This window comes from Muscardinus avellanarius (assembly GCF_963383645.1).
Source record: "Muscardinus avellanarius genome assembly, chromosome: 6".
Taxonomy (NCBI): domain Eukaryota; kingdom Metazoa; phylum Chordata; class Mammalia; order Rodentia; family Gliridae; genus Muscardinus; species Muscardinus avellanarius.
Window position 1 is genome coordinate 24,098,399 of NC_137791.1, and position 14,698 is coordinate 24,113,096.

At 32.7% G+C, this 14,698-nt stretch overlaps 1 protein-coding gene across 2 annotated transcripts in view; it reads right to left on the reverse strand.

Moving 5' to 3' along the window:
- The window catches only part of FBXW7 (F-box and WD repeat domain containing 7), a gene marked incomplete at both ends in the record, with an annotated part of 113,180 nt that overhangs the window by 49,956 nt on the left and 48,526 nt on the right, over positions 1-14,698 (reverse strand). Inside the window, one exon of one of the 2 annotated variants that reach the window (XM_080697440.1) lies at positions 12,218-12,364. The exons of the other annotated variant lie outside the window; for it this stretch is intronic. Coding sequence (XP_080553566.1) covers positions 12,218-12,364 — 147 coding nt within the window. Of the gene's footprint in view, positions 1-12,217; positions 12,365-14,698 lie in introns of those variants that run through there. 2 annotated transcript variants of the gene reach the window in all.

The window sequence follows — 14,698 nt, forward strand, 5'->3', positions numbered from 1 at the left end:
GCTTATAAAAGCCCCTATGAATTTATTGTAAAGGTTGGTACAAAATGAATTAAAAGAAAAACTGCACTGATCTTAATCTTTTGAATGTTTTTATGTATTAGTTTATTCTCGTTTTTATTGACTATAAAAATGCATTTTTTCTTTTAACTAACATATTCCTTAACTTTAAATATAAATCGAGGCCATAAGCTTTCACAATACAACAGCTTTTATATGATACACACAAAAACATGAACTTAATGAAGTAGTATCAACTATCTTTTAAAAAGATATACAGTTATATTTTCTCCGGGAAGAACAAATTTTACAGTAATGCAGATTATTAAAACCCACAAATTTAGACAAGATTTACAAACACAGTACTATACTGCCCCTACATGTTCATACTAGTAGTGACAATGGCATTTTAAACTCTAAAGTAATAATGCAGAGATTTCTGTAGATTATTGAAAAGCTTTTTAAATTTAAATTGCCCCAAAGGAATTATTTTAAATCACCCACACATAAAAATGTAACTAAATATAGAAATATAACAAATTCCAATTTTTAAGTTCAAGGGTAATAAAGAAGGAAACATTTAAGAAAATTTCTTCCAAAACTACCATGCATGTTTCCCTCTCAAAATGAATTTCCCTATCATCATATGAAGATGTCACATTCACCAAAATGAACAGCTAACTAGCCATGTGTCTTGGGGATCCATATTGACTCATTTGTCTTGGTTTCTTTATGCGTACATTTATTTACAGAAGGAAGTTCAACCTAAAGAGGTGGATTTCTAAAGAATGCATACATAGAATTCTATCATAAAATTATGTTTCAAGTTAACTATTTACATCAATATCTGACATGTATAGTGGATCAATTACCCACACCTCTGGTTGCTACAATCAAATAGCCACTTTGGGCTACTCTATCCCTCCAGGGAAGAGAGATATGTTATAATGCTAATGTAAAAGGATGGACATACTTAAGAATTGATGGCTGCCCTGATGAGAAAAGCCTATTTTATAGTTCAATAGTTCTGAAAGGTATTTAGCACAGAAAAACATCAAGATAAGAGCACTATTAATATTTGAGAAAAAATGTTGAATAATGATTCCTCTCTAAATCTAAATTTCCATAAAATGCATATATATGCTTACATACATAAACTTTATCAAAGCCACAAGAGAAAACTTTATTAATCTAACATCATAAATGCTTTAAATAAAATCCTACATTAATTATTTTACCTTTCAAGTTTTAGGAATAAAACACTATATATGCAAATATAAAGAGATGTACTCCATGAATAGGTATTTGTGAAAGGAAGTCACTGAACTATAACTTCTAACATGGTAGTCCTTTCAGCTATTGTCTCTACCGTACAATTTCTATTACATTTTAAAATGTCTTGGATACTGCCGTTACTTAACTGATTTATTTGTGAGACACAATTAATTTATGCAACTTTCCACTGTAAGTCAGGGAGAGGGCCAAGAATTCCAATTCTGACGCAGGAACAATTCAGAAGAAAATCACTAAGGTGTATACTTGATAGGGTATCAAAGATTCTCAAAGTTTTCTTACAAGAACATGAAAAGAGGAGTAAGATGGAATCATATTCATTCAGAGCTTCAAAATACTATTCAGTATCAGTAATGGATACTACCCAACATTATTCGAAAACTAGAAAATTATACATTTTAATAAGGCCACCGAATCAGGTGAAGTATGTATCTATATATATGTCTATGGTTCATGTATATAGTTACCTATATAAAAAACTGTAACAGATTATTAATTATCACACCAACTGATTTAGAAATAAAAATAAATAATTTAATAACAAAGTCTGATTGGCATACTATATATTGATGCAAACTGTACATGATCACTCAGGCCTAGGCAAACTTCTTAGGGCTACTAAAATGTTAAGTTATATAAAAAGCAGGACCTTTTGTTTTGTTCACTATGCTTCCTAAGTACTTATTCCTGCATTATTTGGTGCTTACTTGTTGAGTGGATGAATTAATTCATGTTCCTCTGACTTTAGGATATATGACCATGGGATGGGAACAGTTGAGAAGTATCTTTCAGAAACAGAGGCATCTGTGGCCTCTTTAGGGGCAAAGTGTTCTTCTTTGTTCATCTTTGTAAACTAACAACCACCACTCACTGGGCATGTATAACATATTTAGCAAATAAAAATCAATTTAGCAGTGATCGTGTGTCATGGAAATACTGGACAAATTTTAGAATGGGACTGGGATTCTCTTCCTTCATTTTAAGTAAATTTCCTGAATCTTGGTCAATGAAGAAAAATAATATAAGCTCCAAATTATCATCATATTATACAAAGCTGACTATTATTAGGTTAATATAATTTAGGTAGCCATCTATATATGATCTAAGGTATTTAAGTATTCATATACAGAGACTCAAAATAAAGCATAAAATACTTTGACATTTCAAAGTGTATTCTATTTCGTATATGTGGGTTACTGCTGTAAACCTCAAAGGTCTATGGAGTCAGTTCCATAATTCTGTTCCTAAATTCAGACTTTTTGAATTTTAGAAAGATAATTTTATACATTCAGTATATATTATAAAATACAGAATACATGATTTCTATATCAATATGATTATTCAGATGAATAGTAAGTGTGACTTAGTTTCAAACTTTATAAAAAGTTTGTCTAAAAAATTATCTAAAGTTTTATTACCATTTATTGTAAAATTTTTATTTTTCAGAGCTTGTTAGACTTCTAGTCTGTGAACAGGGACTGTGGATTTATTTCAGTTGTTTATCTTGCCAGGAGCTCAGTTCCAAGTCTATTTTTAGCATATTTTTCATCTCTCTTCCATATTATAGGTCTTAATTTGCAATAGTCTCTATAAAACACAAGCTACAGACTTAAATAGCCTCATCCTGCGATGTTAAAATGACTAAGCCATTTGTGGGTGGAGATGGAGCTGAAAAGTAGAGTGTTTTTCTAGCATGCACAAGGCCATGGGTTCAATTCCTATTATGGGTAAAATAAGAAAAAGAGAGAATTGTTAATCTGTTTGTATAAACTGTTATTTATGAACAAAAGTGGTAACAAATTATGGAAGTTGTTTCCACAATGGATTTATAAATCATGTGCTACAATTTGTAATAGCCAAAGTATGGAACCAACCAAGGTCTCCATCAACAGGTGGATTGCAAAATTATGGGAAATACACACAATGGAATTCTATTCAGCTATAAAGAAGAACAAAATCATGGCATTTGCAAGAAGATGGAAAGATCTGGAGAACATTATGTTAAGTGAGATCTGCCAAGCACAGAAAGAGAAGGGAAATATGTTTTCTCTAATATGCCCAAACTGGGAGCACTGGGGATACCAGAGGGACTCCAGATAATGGAGGGAAAGCCTCAGCAAAGCTAGAATGGAAGGGTAGGAGAGGAAGAAGGCTGAGGTTGATTAATGGAGGAGCTACATCCGAATATGTGTAAAAGTATGAATATAGCGTGATTAATCTAGACATTCAGTGTTGGACGGGGTGAAGGGGAATGGGGATGGGGGGAGAGGGCACCAAACAGTCTAAATGTATACCATTTTCAATATGTTACACTTATAAATAAAAGAAAAAATGAAGCATGTACTAATTTGTGTTCATAATTGATAATTGAAGCACATCTAATACTAAAATATCATATGATAATAAAATACATCTAGAAAGCAATGTTATCAGTAATCAGAAAATACAATTATAAAAGTGACAATTACATATTAAAATCCCAAGATTATATGGCAAAAATTTATTCATAAATATGGCAGTGGCTATGATGCTTGACTCGACTGAATTAAAATCCCAGTTACATCACTCACTATCAGTGGGGAAGGTATTAAACCTTCCTGTGTCTCAGATTCCTCATGTGTAAAGAGGAACATTACAACTCATTTCACAAATGATTAAATGAGTTTTAATTTATTTATTTATGTTTGTTAGTATTGAGGATTGAACCCAGAGGCATTCTCCCTCTGAACTACATCACCAGCCCTATTATTAGTTGCAGAGGCCCTCACTAAGTTGCTGAGGCTGGCCACAAACCTGTAATTCTCCCTTTCAGCCTCCTAAGTACTGGGATTACAAGTGAGCACCTCCACGCCCAGCTTAAATGAGTTTTTGTATGAAAAATACTTAAGTGTCTCACATATCAAATAAGACTATATTCTATGTTATCCTACTTTACTGTCATCAAAACATTATCATCAAAAAATATTTTCTGTCTCCTCAAACTAGTGTCTAAGCTCGCTGTATGACTTTTGTCTCTCTAGTTCTGTTACAGCCACAGATTCTAGCAAAGTTCTTGACTCTGTTCTAGATGCTCAGTATTTTGGGATGACATTAATACTAATAAATCAATGGTAAGCTGTAAGTGAGTAATTTGAGCAGTATAATGTGAAAAAAATAAGATGTGAGTGTGAGTAATGATACATATTCCTTCTCATCACTCCTCTGACTGACAGCTTAGCAAGCAACGTGATGTTTACGTCAGTTACAACGAAGTCTTTCCTTCACCATTTATACTGAGATCTGGTGTCCCCTCTCCTCTCACTGTACCTTATACATAGCCCCATGTAAGCAAATATCCTTTTATACTATGATGGCCCATTTGTGATTTTATCACTAGACTAAAAGATGCTTAAGGGATTGTGATTTTTTTCATTTTTGTTCATCCAGGGGTGAACAAAATCTTGTTATAAATAAAAAGATCACCACCTTTTTATTTATAGCAAGTGTCCTGCATAGTATAGAGAATAAGATCTCAAGAAGATTTACAATTTATATTTTGTTCACTCATGTTCATCCATGATGCATGAAACATTCTTAAGTAGAAAAAGATCTGTTTAACTTAAAATAGAATGGTCTATTATAATACACAGTAACCAAGACTAATTGCTTTGTTGATAAGAAAGGGCAGTAAAAGACATCTGGAGACCTGAAGATGCCGACTATTTTCCAAGTTTCAGCAGAACATATGTGTGAAAAAGAAGCTCAGGAAGAAACTATTTTGTGCCCCCTTCAAATCAGGTACCCTGTTAAATCCCTTTCCTGTAATTTGTTCATGCCACCACTCTAGTCCTTGTTCTCTTCAAAGGACTGTAATTTTTTCTTTATTTTACTGTTTTCTGACATTTTTCAGTCACTGTAGACTCTCAAAAGTATCTCTGGAATGACTATACGGTATGTTTGTTTCTCCATCTTCAAATTGGTAAGTAGTAATTGCTTTTAAAATTAAGTGTCAAACTGTATCTGGGTTTAGTTAAATTTAGAAAATGAAACATTCAAAATCACAGCTGCACAGTCATTTAAAAACATTTAGTAAACAAAACATGCCATATCTTTACAGTACAAAAACTTCTTAAAGAATTTTCCAAGTTTTAATATATACTTCAATGAATCAGTCATGCAAATATTTATCCTAGGTCTTACATATCACTGAGATCATAAAAAGATACTAAACATAACTTCTGAATTCTAAGAGTTTACAACCTGAGGAGACAAGACATATCTATACAAACTTGCCATATAACACCGCTGAACCATCCAAAGATACCTGGCAGTAAGTTCAGCATGTTTCACTAAGTCAGCGGCAAGAGGAAGTTTTACCAGATAGGTAAGCTGGACTGTAAGGTCGGGCCAGGATCCAGAGACAGGCACAAATGGACTGGTAGATGCCAAGCAAACTGGTATGGGTGCAGGAAACATGCTGCTGCTCTTTGAAGGTCTTCCATCTCTGCATGTTGAGATGTCCAAGTATTTCCATACAACAGACACTGAGTTTCATGCAATCCCTTCTTAGGCAGAAAGACATTTTAGGAGACCAGTTTTTTACTTCTGCTATTTTAAGGGAGAATTAATCATGCTTAGACTAGAATTAAAAACAAAAAAGGTAAACCTAGCTAATTGGCAAAGTTAAGACAGAAATGCTATACTAAGTAATAGTGCTATAAGAAAAAGGCAAGTATGTATTTCTGGCAGCTGCTCTTGCTAACAGAAGTACTCTTACAGTAGAGATTATTAATAGCAATGTACTTTGAGAGAGGCTATCATTTATACTATTAAATACCTCACTAAAATTCAGAAGTGCAAGAGTATAATCTAATGCGACAAAAACAGAAGCAATAAGAAGACTAAGCAGCAAAAATAATGTGTGATAAATAACAATTATAAAGTCGTACATGAGGGTCAACTGTTAGATAAACATATAGACCCCTGTGCTGCATGCCTATAAATCCAGTACTTGGAAGGCTGAGACAGGAAGATGATGCAGGTTTCAAGTCAGTGTGCAGTAGTTCAGGGAGGCTCTGTAACACAGAGGTAGAGCACTCCTGGGTTCAATCTTCAGTATTACTCACTTATTTATTTGCACACAGACACACCCCCAATAGATTATAATGAGAGAAATAGAAGAAAATTTAGTTGAAAATAATATAGGTGATGTCTAAGGCAAATATTATCTATAAGAAAAAATAAAATTGCCAGAACCAAATAATTTTTAATCTATACATTTTTCTCAGAAAGCCTTCTGTATAATCATGTCATTATTTTCTCAAAATGAAAAAAATTAATAGAAGTCCTAGAATAAAAGTGTAGGAAAGGAAAAAAATGTAGAAAGAGTGATACAGTATAACTAAAGTCCACAAAACCACACCATGGTAGAAATAAAATTGATTAAAATATGACTGTTTTGATTTTTTAACATTGGAAGGCCATCATGTATTTTTTTGTTTCTTTGTTTCTTAAACTGGTACATTTTTTCTGGTAAAGAATTTAGCAATATTCATCAAGAAACGAAAGAAATTCATACCCTTTGTCCCAATAATTCCACTTCTAGAAATGCATGCATGGTGATGTGGTTAGAGTCATGTAAAGCTCAGTGAGGTGGCACATGCCTATAATCCCAGTACTTGGAAGGCTGAGATAGGAGGGTTGTAGGTTCAAGGCCCTTGTCTCAAAATAAAAAAAGAACTGGAAGTACAGCTCAGAGGTAGAATGCTCCTGGGTTGAATCCCTAGTACCCAAAAGTTAAACGATTTATGCATAAAAATGCTCAAAGCAGACTGCTATCCAAACCAACAAGAGGAGGAAAAGTAAGCATATTTATAAGGGAGATTATATAATTTTGAATACTTACAACCATGGGGAAATACTAGTAGTATTATTAAAAATTAATAAGTGCCAATTTTATTTAAGAATAAATACTTATTTATTATGGTTATTTCTGAGCAGTGGAATTGCTTAGGAGGTTGTAAAAAAGAGTCATTCAACTCAAGAGAAAAAATTGGAGGGATATTATTTTACTTAATTAGGGAGAGCAATAACTCTTAAATTTGTTTAACCAACAGAGATTATGAAGATTTACTTTTAGGTACATAAAGACAAAATTTTTATTGTAGAATAAAAAATTAAGAGATGCTGTCTTATTTTAAAAATCTACTTTAAGATTCTAGAAGCTCTTGCTGAGAAGTTCTAATTGGTCAGTAGTCTACTGAAGAAGACTAAAAACTGAAGATTATATATAGAATAATAATATACTAGGTTATAGATGAATGAGAAAATTAAAAGTTTGCAGATGGGCTTATCTATTATCAATTAAATGAATAATGAAGGAAAACTTTGAACCCAATATAGTATTGCTAAGAGAGGTGCTAAGTGTTTTGTTAATTTGAACAAACAAGAATGGTACTTCATTGCAGTTGGAAGAAATTCTTCAGACACCCTGTTTTTAGTTGTTGTCTGTCAAACAAAAGCCCTAAGTTATCATACCTCATTTTACAAAAAAAAGAAAATAAGAATAAGTAAGCATAAAGTCTGAATATTTCAAAGGTTTTGTGATTAAAACTGTTATATAATCTATAGGATAACTTTTAAAGTGAAAACGTTTGAAAAGAGATTATATAAGAAATTCTAAATTTAAAAAAGAACTATGCTACAAAAATTATTTGAAAGTCAGCTGTTTGAAACCTTGATTGTATTTCTTCATGAAAATAATAATAGTGATGGCCTCACAAACATCCTCCCAAATAACATAATAGCATTGACAAGTATTAAATTCACAAGAAAAAATGTATATAGGTTACAAAACATGGTAGGAAGACTAGTATCACAGCATCTGGAGAACTTTAAGGTAAAATACTAGTTTTACTATTTAGCAAGAAAATTGGGAAAGTTAACTTATTTAGCCTCAGTTCTTATCTACTAATTAGAGGCAACACTTCTTACAGTACTTAATGTTTAAGGCACCTATGGATTAAATGAGTTAAGATTTTTTTAAAAAGTTGAACAGTGCCTACAATACATAGTCACTAGGCTCTTTTAAGACAATAGCAATCATTAATAGAATTATTAAACTAATAATACATATTTAAAAAAGAAATAATAAGCTGGGTGTAGTGGCTCACATTTGTAATCCCAGTACTTGGGAGGCTGAGACAGGAGATCACAGGTGCATGCCAGCCCCAGCTACTTAGCGAGGCCCTCCACAACTTAGTGAGACCCTAAAAAAAAAAAAAAAAAAAAAAAAAAAAAGGCTGGCGTGGTACAGTGAGGGGTGGGGGGGCGTGTCTGAGATGTTGAATGCCCCTGGGTTCACAGTGATTAGAGGCATAATTCTTCATCATAAAACTACTAAATATTCTGAGAAAATAAAGATTTTTAAAAGAAATTAATGCATTAAAAACTCTCCAGCAATCTCACTCTAAAACTTTACCATAAACTGAAAATTTTACATAAACAAAAAGCTATACGCACAAGACTTACTGTAGTACTGCTGTTATGGTAAAAAAACACAACACTACTTTCACAAATAATATTAAAACGCAGTCATACCCACTGCTTGGTTAATCTATAGTTACTTGAGCTGAGCTGTGTGCTTGTCACAGTTTGTATGGTCCACAAAGCCTGAATTATTTATTGGCCCTTTGGCTCCCTGATTTTAAGCAATCTCTAAATGATGAAAACACACAGGAATGATACCGACACTTTCTCAAATGACACACTGTGTTCTATTTTAATTTTAAAGAAAATAATTTTTAACATGGAATAAAACTTTATACTGAATATAATCACCATAAAAATGTTTTCAACTATCAGAACTCCCAGTAGTGTATTTCAGTGTTGCCTGAGTTCCCGGGTTTCAGATGGACACAGCTTTGTTCCACATCTGCACCTTGTTTTTCCCACCAAAGCTCCAACCCCATTACTCTGTTGCTACTGTCCATGCTATACAACCTAATGATCAACCAGATATGTTTTTAAAGTCCTATATAAATTGACAATTGCATGCCACTTTGAACTTCTAACAAAATAGTAACACTGAAAAATAACTTTAAGAGAAAATTCTAAACACTTAAAAGCAATCCAAAGTAAAACAAAATGAGTGAAGAAATGAGACTTAAGAATTAAAAATGATTTTCTTCCACAATATTTGTTGTAAGATATATCATCATTTTTCTTAATACGAAAAAAAGTGCCAGAAACAGTGAAGTTCTATGGTGATATATTGAACTTATTTCAAGTAAGTTTCAAATGTTGAAAAATAATGTACTTTAGGATTTAAGAAATATAGTATTACCATAATTAAAGATATTCCAATTTCTAAGGAAAAGTAAAATAACTTATTTTGTAAGTTATTTATGGTGATTTTACAGCTTAAAAAAACTCGTTTCTACAAAATTTCTTTTTCTCTAAAGGACAACAAAGAAATTTTTAGTTACACGTTCTATTTCAAACTTCTCCTAATATTAAGAACTACCAGTAGAACTTACTTTTAACAAGTATTCCAGCTGGTACTTATGATCAGGGTAGTATTAGAAAATATAAATATTTAAAGAAAACTAATAGCTAGGTTCTATTTAGCATTGTTATTATTAAATTCAATTCTTATAATTTCATATGACAGACTAGAAAAGTTCATAATTGCAGCTATGAAGGATAGAGGGACAATATATCATGTTTTTCAAAACAGATCAAGAATGTATAGGTAGAAATTATACATTACATTCAGTTCACTATTATATGAGAAAAAATAAGGTTGCAAAATATAGACGGTTATCTCTTTTTGTACTCTGTTGTCAAAATGTATAGAAATCTACTTGAAAGAAGCTAAAAAATCTAATGTAAAAGCTATATGTTTAACAAAAATATGATTGTTTACCACATCAAAGTCTTTTTAAAATCTTTGATAAAGAAAATACATTTTTAAAATGATTTTCATAAACTTTACCAAGGGAAAGTCAGCAAGTTAAGTAACAAAGAGAATGTAAATCAATCTAAAACTAACTAAATCATCTTTCCTAAGAAGGAAATAGGATATAGTTTCATAATCCTTCTAATATTTCTAGTAGAGTCAATGAGTTAATGCAACAGTAAATTATTGGCAGGTGGATAGTCAAATACAAAACACGTTAATATTTTTAAATATTCTAAAAAACTTTAAGAAAGTTTAACTTTTTGGTGTGAATTATACTTATATTAAATACATAAATTTGAAATATATTTAGTTTTTATTTTTATAGTTAATATAATGTGATGCTGTCATGACAATGACATGGCTATAATTTAGTGCAGCACAGTAACCTAGAAACGTCAAAGCGAATACTGACCATAGGAAGTCTACTTAATGTAAAGTTTTGAAGTTCTCCACTAATTTTTCTTGTAGAATCTTTGCCTTCAAATTTAACGTCTGTGTTAGAAGACAGAGGTAGAAAACATATGCCGTGACATAATGAAGTAATCTCCCACATATTGTACTTAAGTTTATTATAAATATTCAACAAAAGAGAACAAAATTAACTTGTTAACATCTTAACCTTTCAAAAAGCTTGACCACTCTTTTCTTCAATTTTTAAATTTCTGTATTGCTATTTTCTTGCACAAAATTTTTAAAATAATAAATTAGTTATTAATGACTTCAAAGCTCTCAGAGGCCTATGTGTAAATTGCTTAAATCAGAGCAGTGACCTCATTCAGTGGAAGCTACAATACTGCCAAGGTGAAAGAAAATAAAATGCTTTCTGAAGACACCATAAATAGGCAAAACAAGAAGGTGATGGGTATTCATACTCTATTTTCAGTGTTTAAATTATATTACATTTTAACCTCACTCAAATGTTGTCCAACATGGCCGCCACTTGCTTGGAGTAGAAATAGAAACCAGTCAAAAGGAACGAAGCTAATTAGAAAATGTATTTTTACAAAGGTTATTTAAGTCCAACTATAAGGAAGGAGAAAAAAAAATATTTTTCAGCTATCATGGGTTATTCTACTTGCTTAAAAGCATGTTCCCTTTAGTTCAAAATCAAGTACAAAAAAGGACACTAACACTTATTTAACTCCAAAGAGAATGTGTGTGTGTGTGTGTGTGTGTGTGTGTGTGTGTGTGTGTGTGTTTGTGTGTGTGTGTGTGCTGGCTTACTGTATTCAGGACCATAGACATATTTTAGATCTAAAAATATATCCCTCTAGTAAATAACTGGAAATGGTAATACTGAATAACACAGAAAATACAATAAATTGCTTCTCAAAACTTTGTGGGGTAGGGAAGTATGTCATCCTGAAAAACATCCAACAGATCATAACTTGATTATACATCACCGTAAGTTCTACAAAACGCATGAGTTCAGAATTGTCTATGTATAAACTGTATCATAACTGCCACACAATAGCTATTTTTGTTTTATACTTAACAGCAAAAGCAATGTCTCTATGATATTAAATTTTAATTTAAAAATAACAATGTAAAATAATCCATCTTAAAGAGCCAAAGAAATCTAAGAATCTGGATTGTTCTTTACTTGAGCTAAATACTAAATTTCCCATGGAAAGAAGAATGCTTCTGTCTTATTGCTTTTCATACAAAATAAAAACCACAGCTTTAGGGCTTTAATATTTGTTAACACATTTCAAAGCTTATGTTTTGACATTTACCAAGTTTAAATAAGTTTGCAGGATAACAATCTCTCAAAAATAAACGAGACAAAAAGGTGGATTGCCTAATCCTACCCTCTAGATTCTATACATATTGTAAAACCATCATTTATACAAGTTTTCACTGTCTACACTGCATTGTTAATTTTAGTTATAAATATCAAGTGAACTTTGAAGCATTTCTTCACTGACAGAGGCAAAAGTACATCATTTAAATAAACATGAACATTTTTCAGATTTTCAGACTTACCCGTCTTCGACAAAAGGGGAGGCCTTGGGCAATGATGCTAATGCTAAATATCTTCATCACTGTTTGATGCGGCAGAGGCTCCTTTGTACTTTTAAGATCAGCAGGAACCAAGCCATGGTTTAGAGTAGCTTTTCCCGGTTTTGACATTTTAAAACTCCTCCTGGTTAATGAATATTCTCTACATGTAACACAGGCACATCACTAAAACTTTACCTCCAAATATTTTTTAAATAATAGTTTTAAAAGGCTGAGAATCCAAGGCCTGCTGCTTTTGTCTTTCAACCTTCTCCTACCAAACGTCCTGACCTGTCTGAGGCTTGGTGAAGTGCAAACTATCCTAGAATAGCCAGGAATTATAAACTACTGAAGTGAAAGCTCCTGCTCCTGCCAGTCAAACAGCTGGTGAACCTCCCATGCAAGTCAGTAATGTGACCAGCGCGGGCCGAGGCTGTAGGCCCCTGTAAGATTTCGCCAACTAACCTAGGTGCTTCCTAGAGAGTGAAAGGAATTGTTCTGTACAAAACAGCAACAAAAACCCCACACTGCTCTTCTCTTAGATAGCTTATCAAATTTTTCTTACCCGATTATCAGCATTACTGCTTTATGAATGCTTTGAATTGTTTCAAGTTTAAGGAGGGTATTTATACCTGATATATATACACATACATATATATATATGCATGTATATATATGTATATATGCACATGTGTGTAAACATGTTTGTGTACACACACTATCTTAGCAAGAGCTATGTTGGAAAGAGTACTATTTTCAAGAGTTCCTCAACTTTTTCATACGTATTTTTATCTCATAATCACTATTATAGTAAATATACTCTCTCTCTAGCTACTAATAACCCTTCAGTTTAATCTTCCTTCTAGAGATCTTGTCAATCGCAGCTTAATCTCTACATTTTTGAAAAACTCATATTAAAGAGGTTATTTACTTATAAAGTAACCTATGATGACACATAGCAATCACAGCCCAATGTTACTTAACAACAGGGAAACACTCTGGGCATGCGCTCTTGGATGAGTCCATCACTGTATGAACGCCTTGGGTATACTTACATAAACTAAGGTAGCTATGATGTCACTGGGTGACAAGGCCTCATGGAACCACATTCATAAATAGGCAGCATTTCATCAATGACTGAAATATCACATAGTACACGATTCTACAGCAAAATGGATAATAAGTAGCTAGATCTGAAAATTCCTAGCAACACTACATGGTCAGCTAAATCTTCCCAAAACACAAACAAATGAAAACAACCTACACAGAAACTTTTTTTTTTTTTTTTAGCAGTATTGGGGATGAAACCCAGGGGCATTCTACCTCCAAGCTAAACCCTTAGCCCTATTTTTTATTCTTTATTTTGAAACAGGGTCTCACTAAGCTGCAGAGGGCCTCACCAGCAGCTGAGGCTGTCTGTGAACCTGTGGTCCACCTGTCTCAGCTTTCCAAGTACTGGGATTACAAGTGTGCATCACCACACCCAGCCACAAGAATTTTTAATAGCTCCCAATGCTCAAGAAAAAGACTTTCTTTTTTTACTTTCAGAGGTAAAGACTTTCCACAAAGTGGTCCCAAACTAACCTTTCCTGCATTATCTCAAATACATCCCTAAACTAACAACCTGTGTGTTGATTAATCTTTCTTTATCATCTATATTCAAGTCCATAAACTAGACTTATAAAGAGGGGGGGCTCAATGTGAGAATACAGTCCTAACAGATGTACAAAGTAAGTGTGAGCGGCTCCAATGCTTGGTCAGCTAGTTTGGTCTCCATTTTCTTCTCCCAATAGCCAGTCATTTCACTTACTTCCCCTGGATTTTTACTGTGGGAAGTGAGTTTGTAATCAAGAGAGAATTAAAAAGGAGACTAAGAAATGGGTGATTTCTTTACTTTAGAAAGATCTATCTTACTAAATATAAAATGGGTCTCTGGAAAGACAAATTATGCACAAGAATTATTGTCTGATGCCTCACTCTTGAAGTAGACCTTTCTCCTATATGGCAATTTAAAATGCAGATAAAAATGCAAAGTCATTGGTAAAGGTAATAGTTTTAGTTACACAAAAGTAAATTTTTCCAAAGAAGATACAACCATGTTTAACAGGAACACGAAGGGATGCTCAACACCAGCAATTGTTAGAAAAAGCAAATCAAAACCACAATGAGCTACTACCTCGTGCCCATTAGGATGGCTATTACCTTAAAAAAAGAAGAAAAAGTAGGAAACTGTAACCCCCTTGCATCACTGGTAGGAATGTAAAAAGGATACAAATGCTATGAAAATAATAGAAAATTTCTTTAAAATTTTGAATACAAAATTATCACATGACCCACCATTTCTACTTCTGAATTTATACACAGAAGAATTAAAAGCAGGGACTTCAGTAGGTATTTTTACACCCTGCTATGGCATTATTCACAATAAGCAAACACTAGAAGCAATTTAAATAAATACCAATTGAT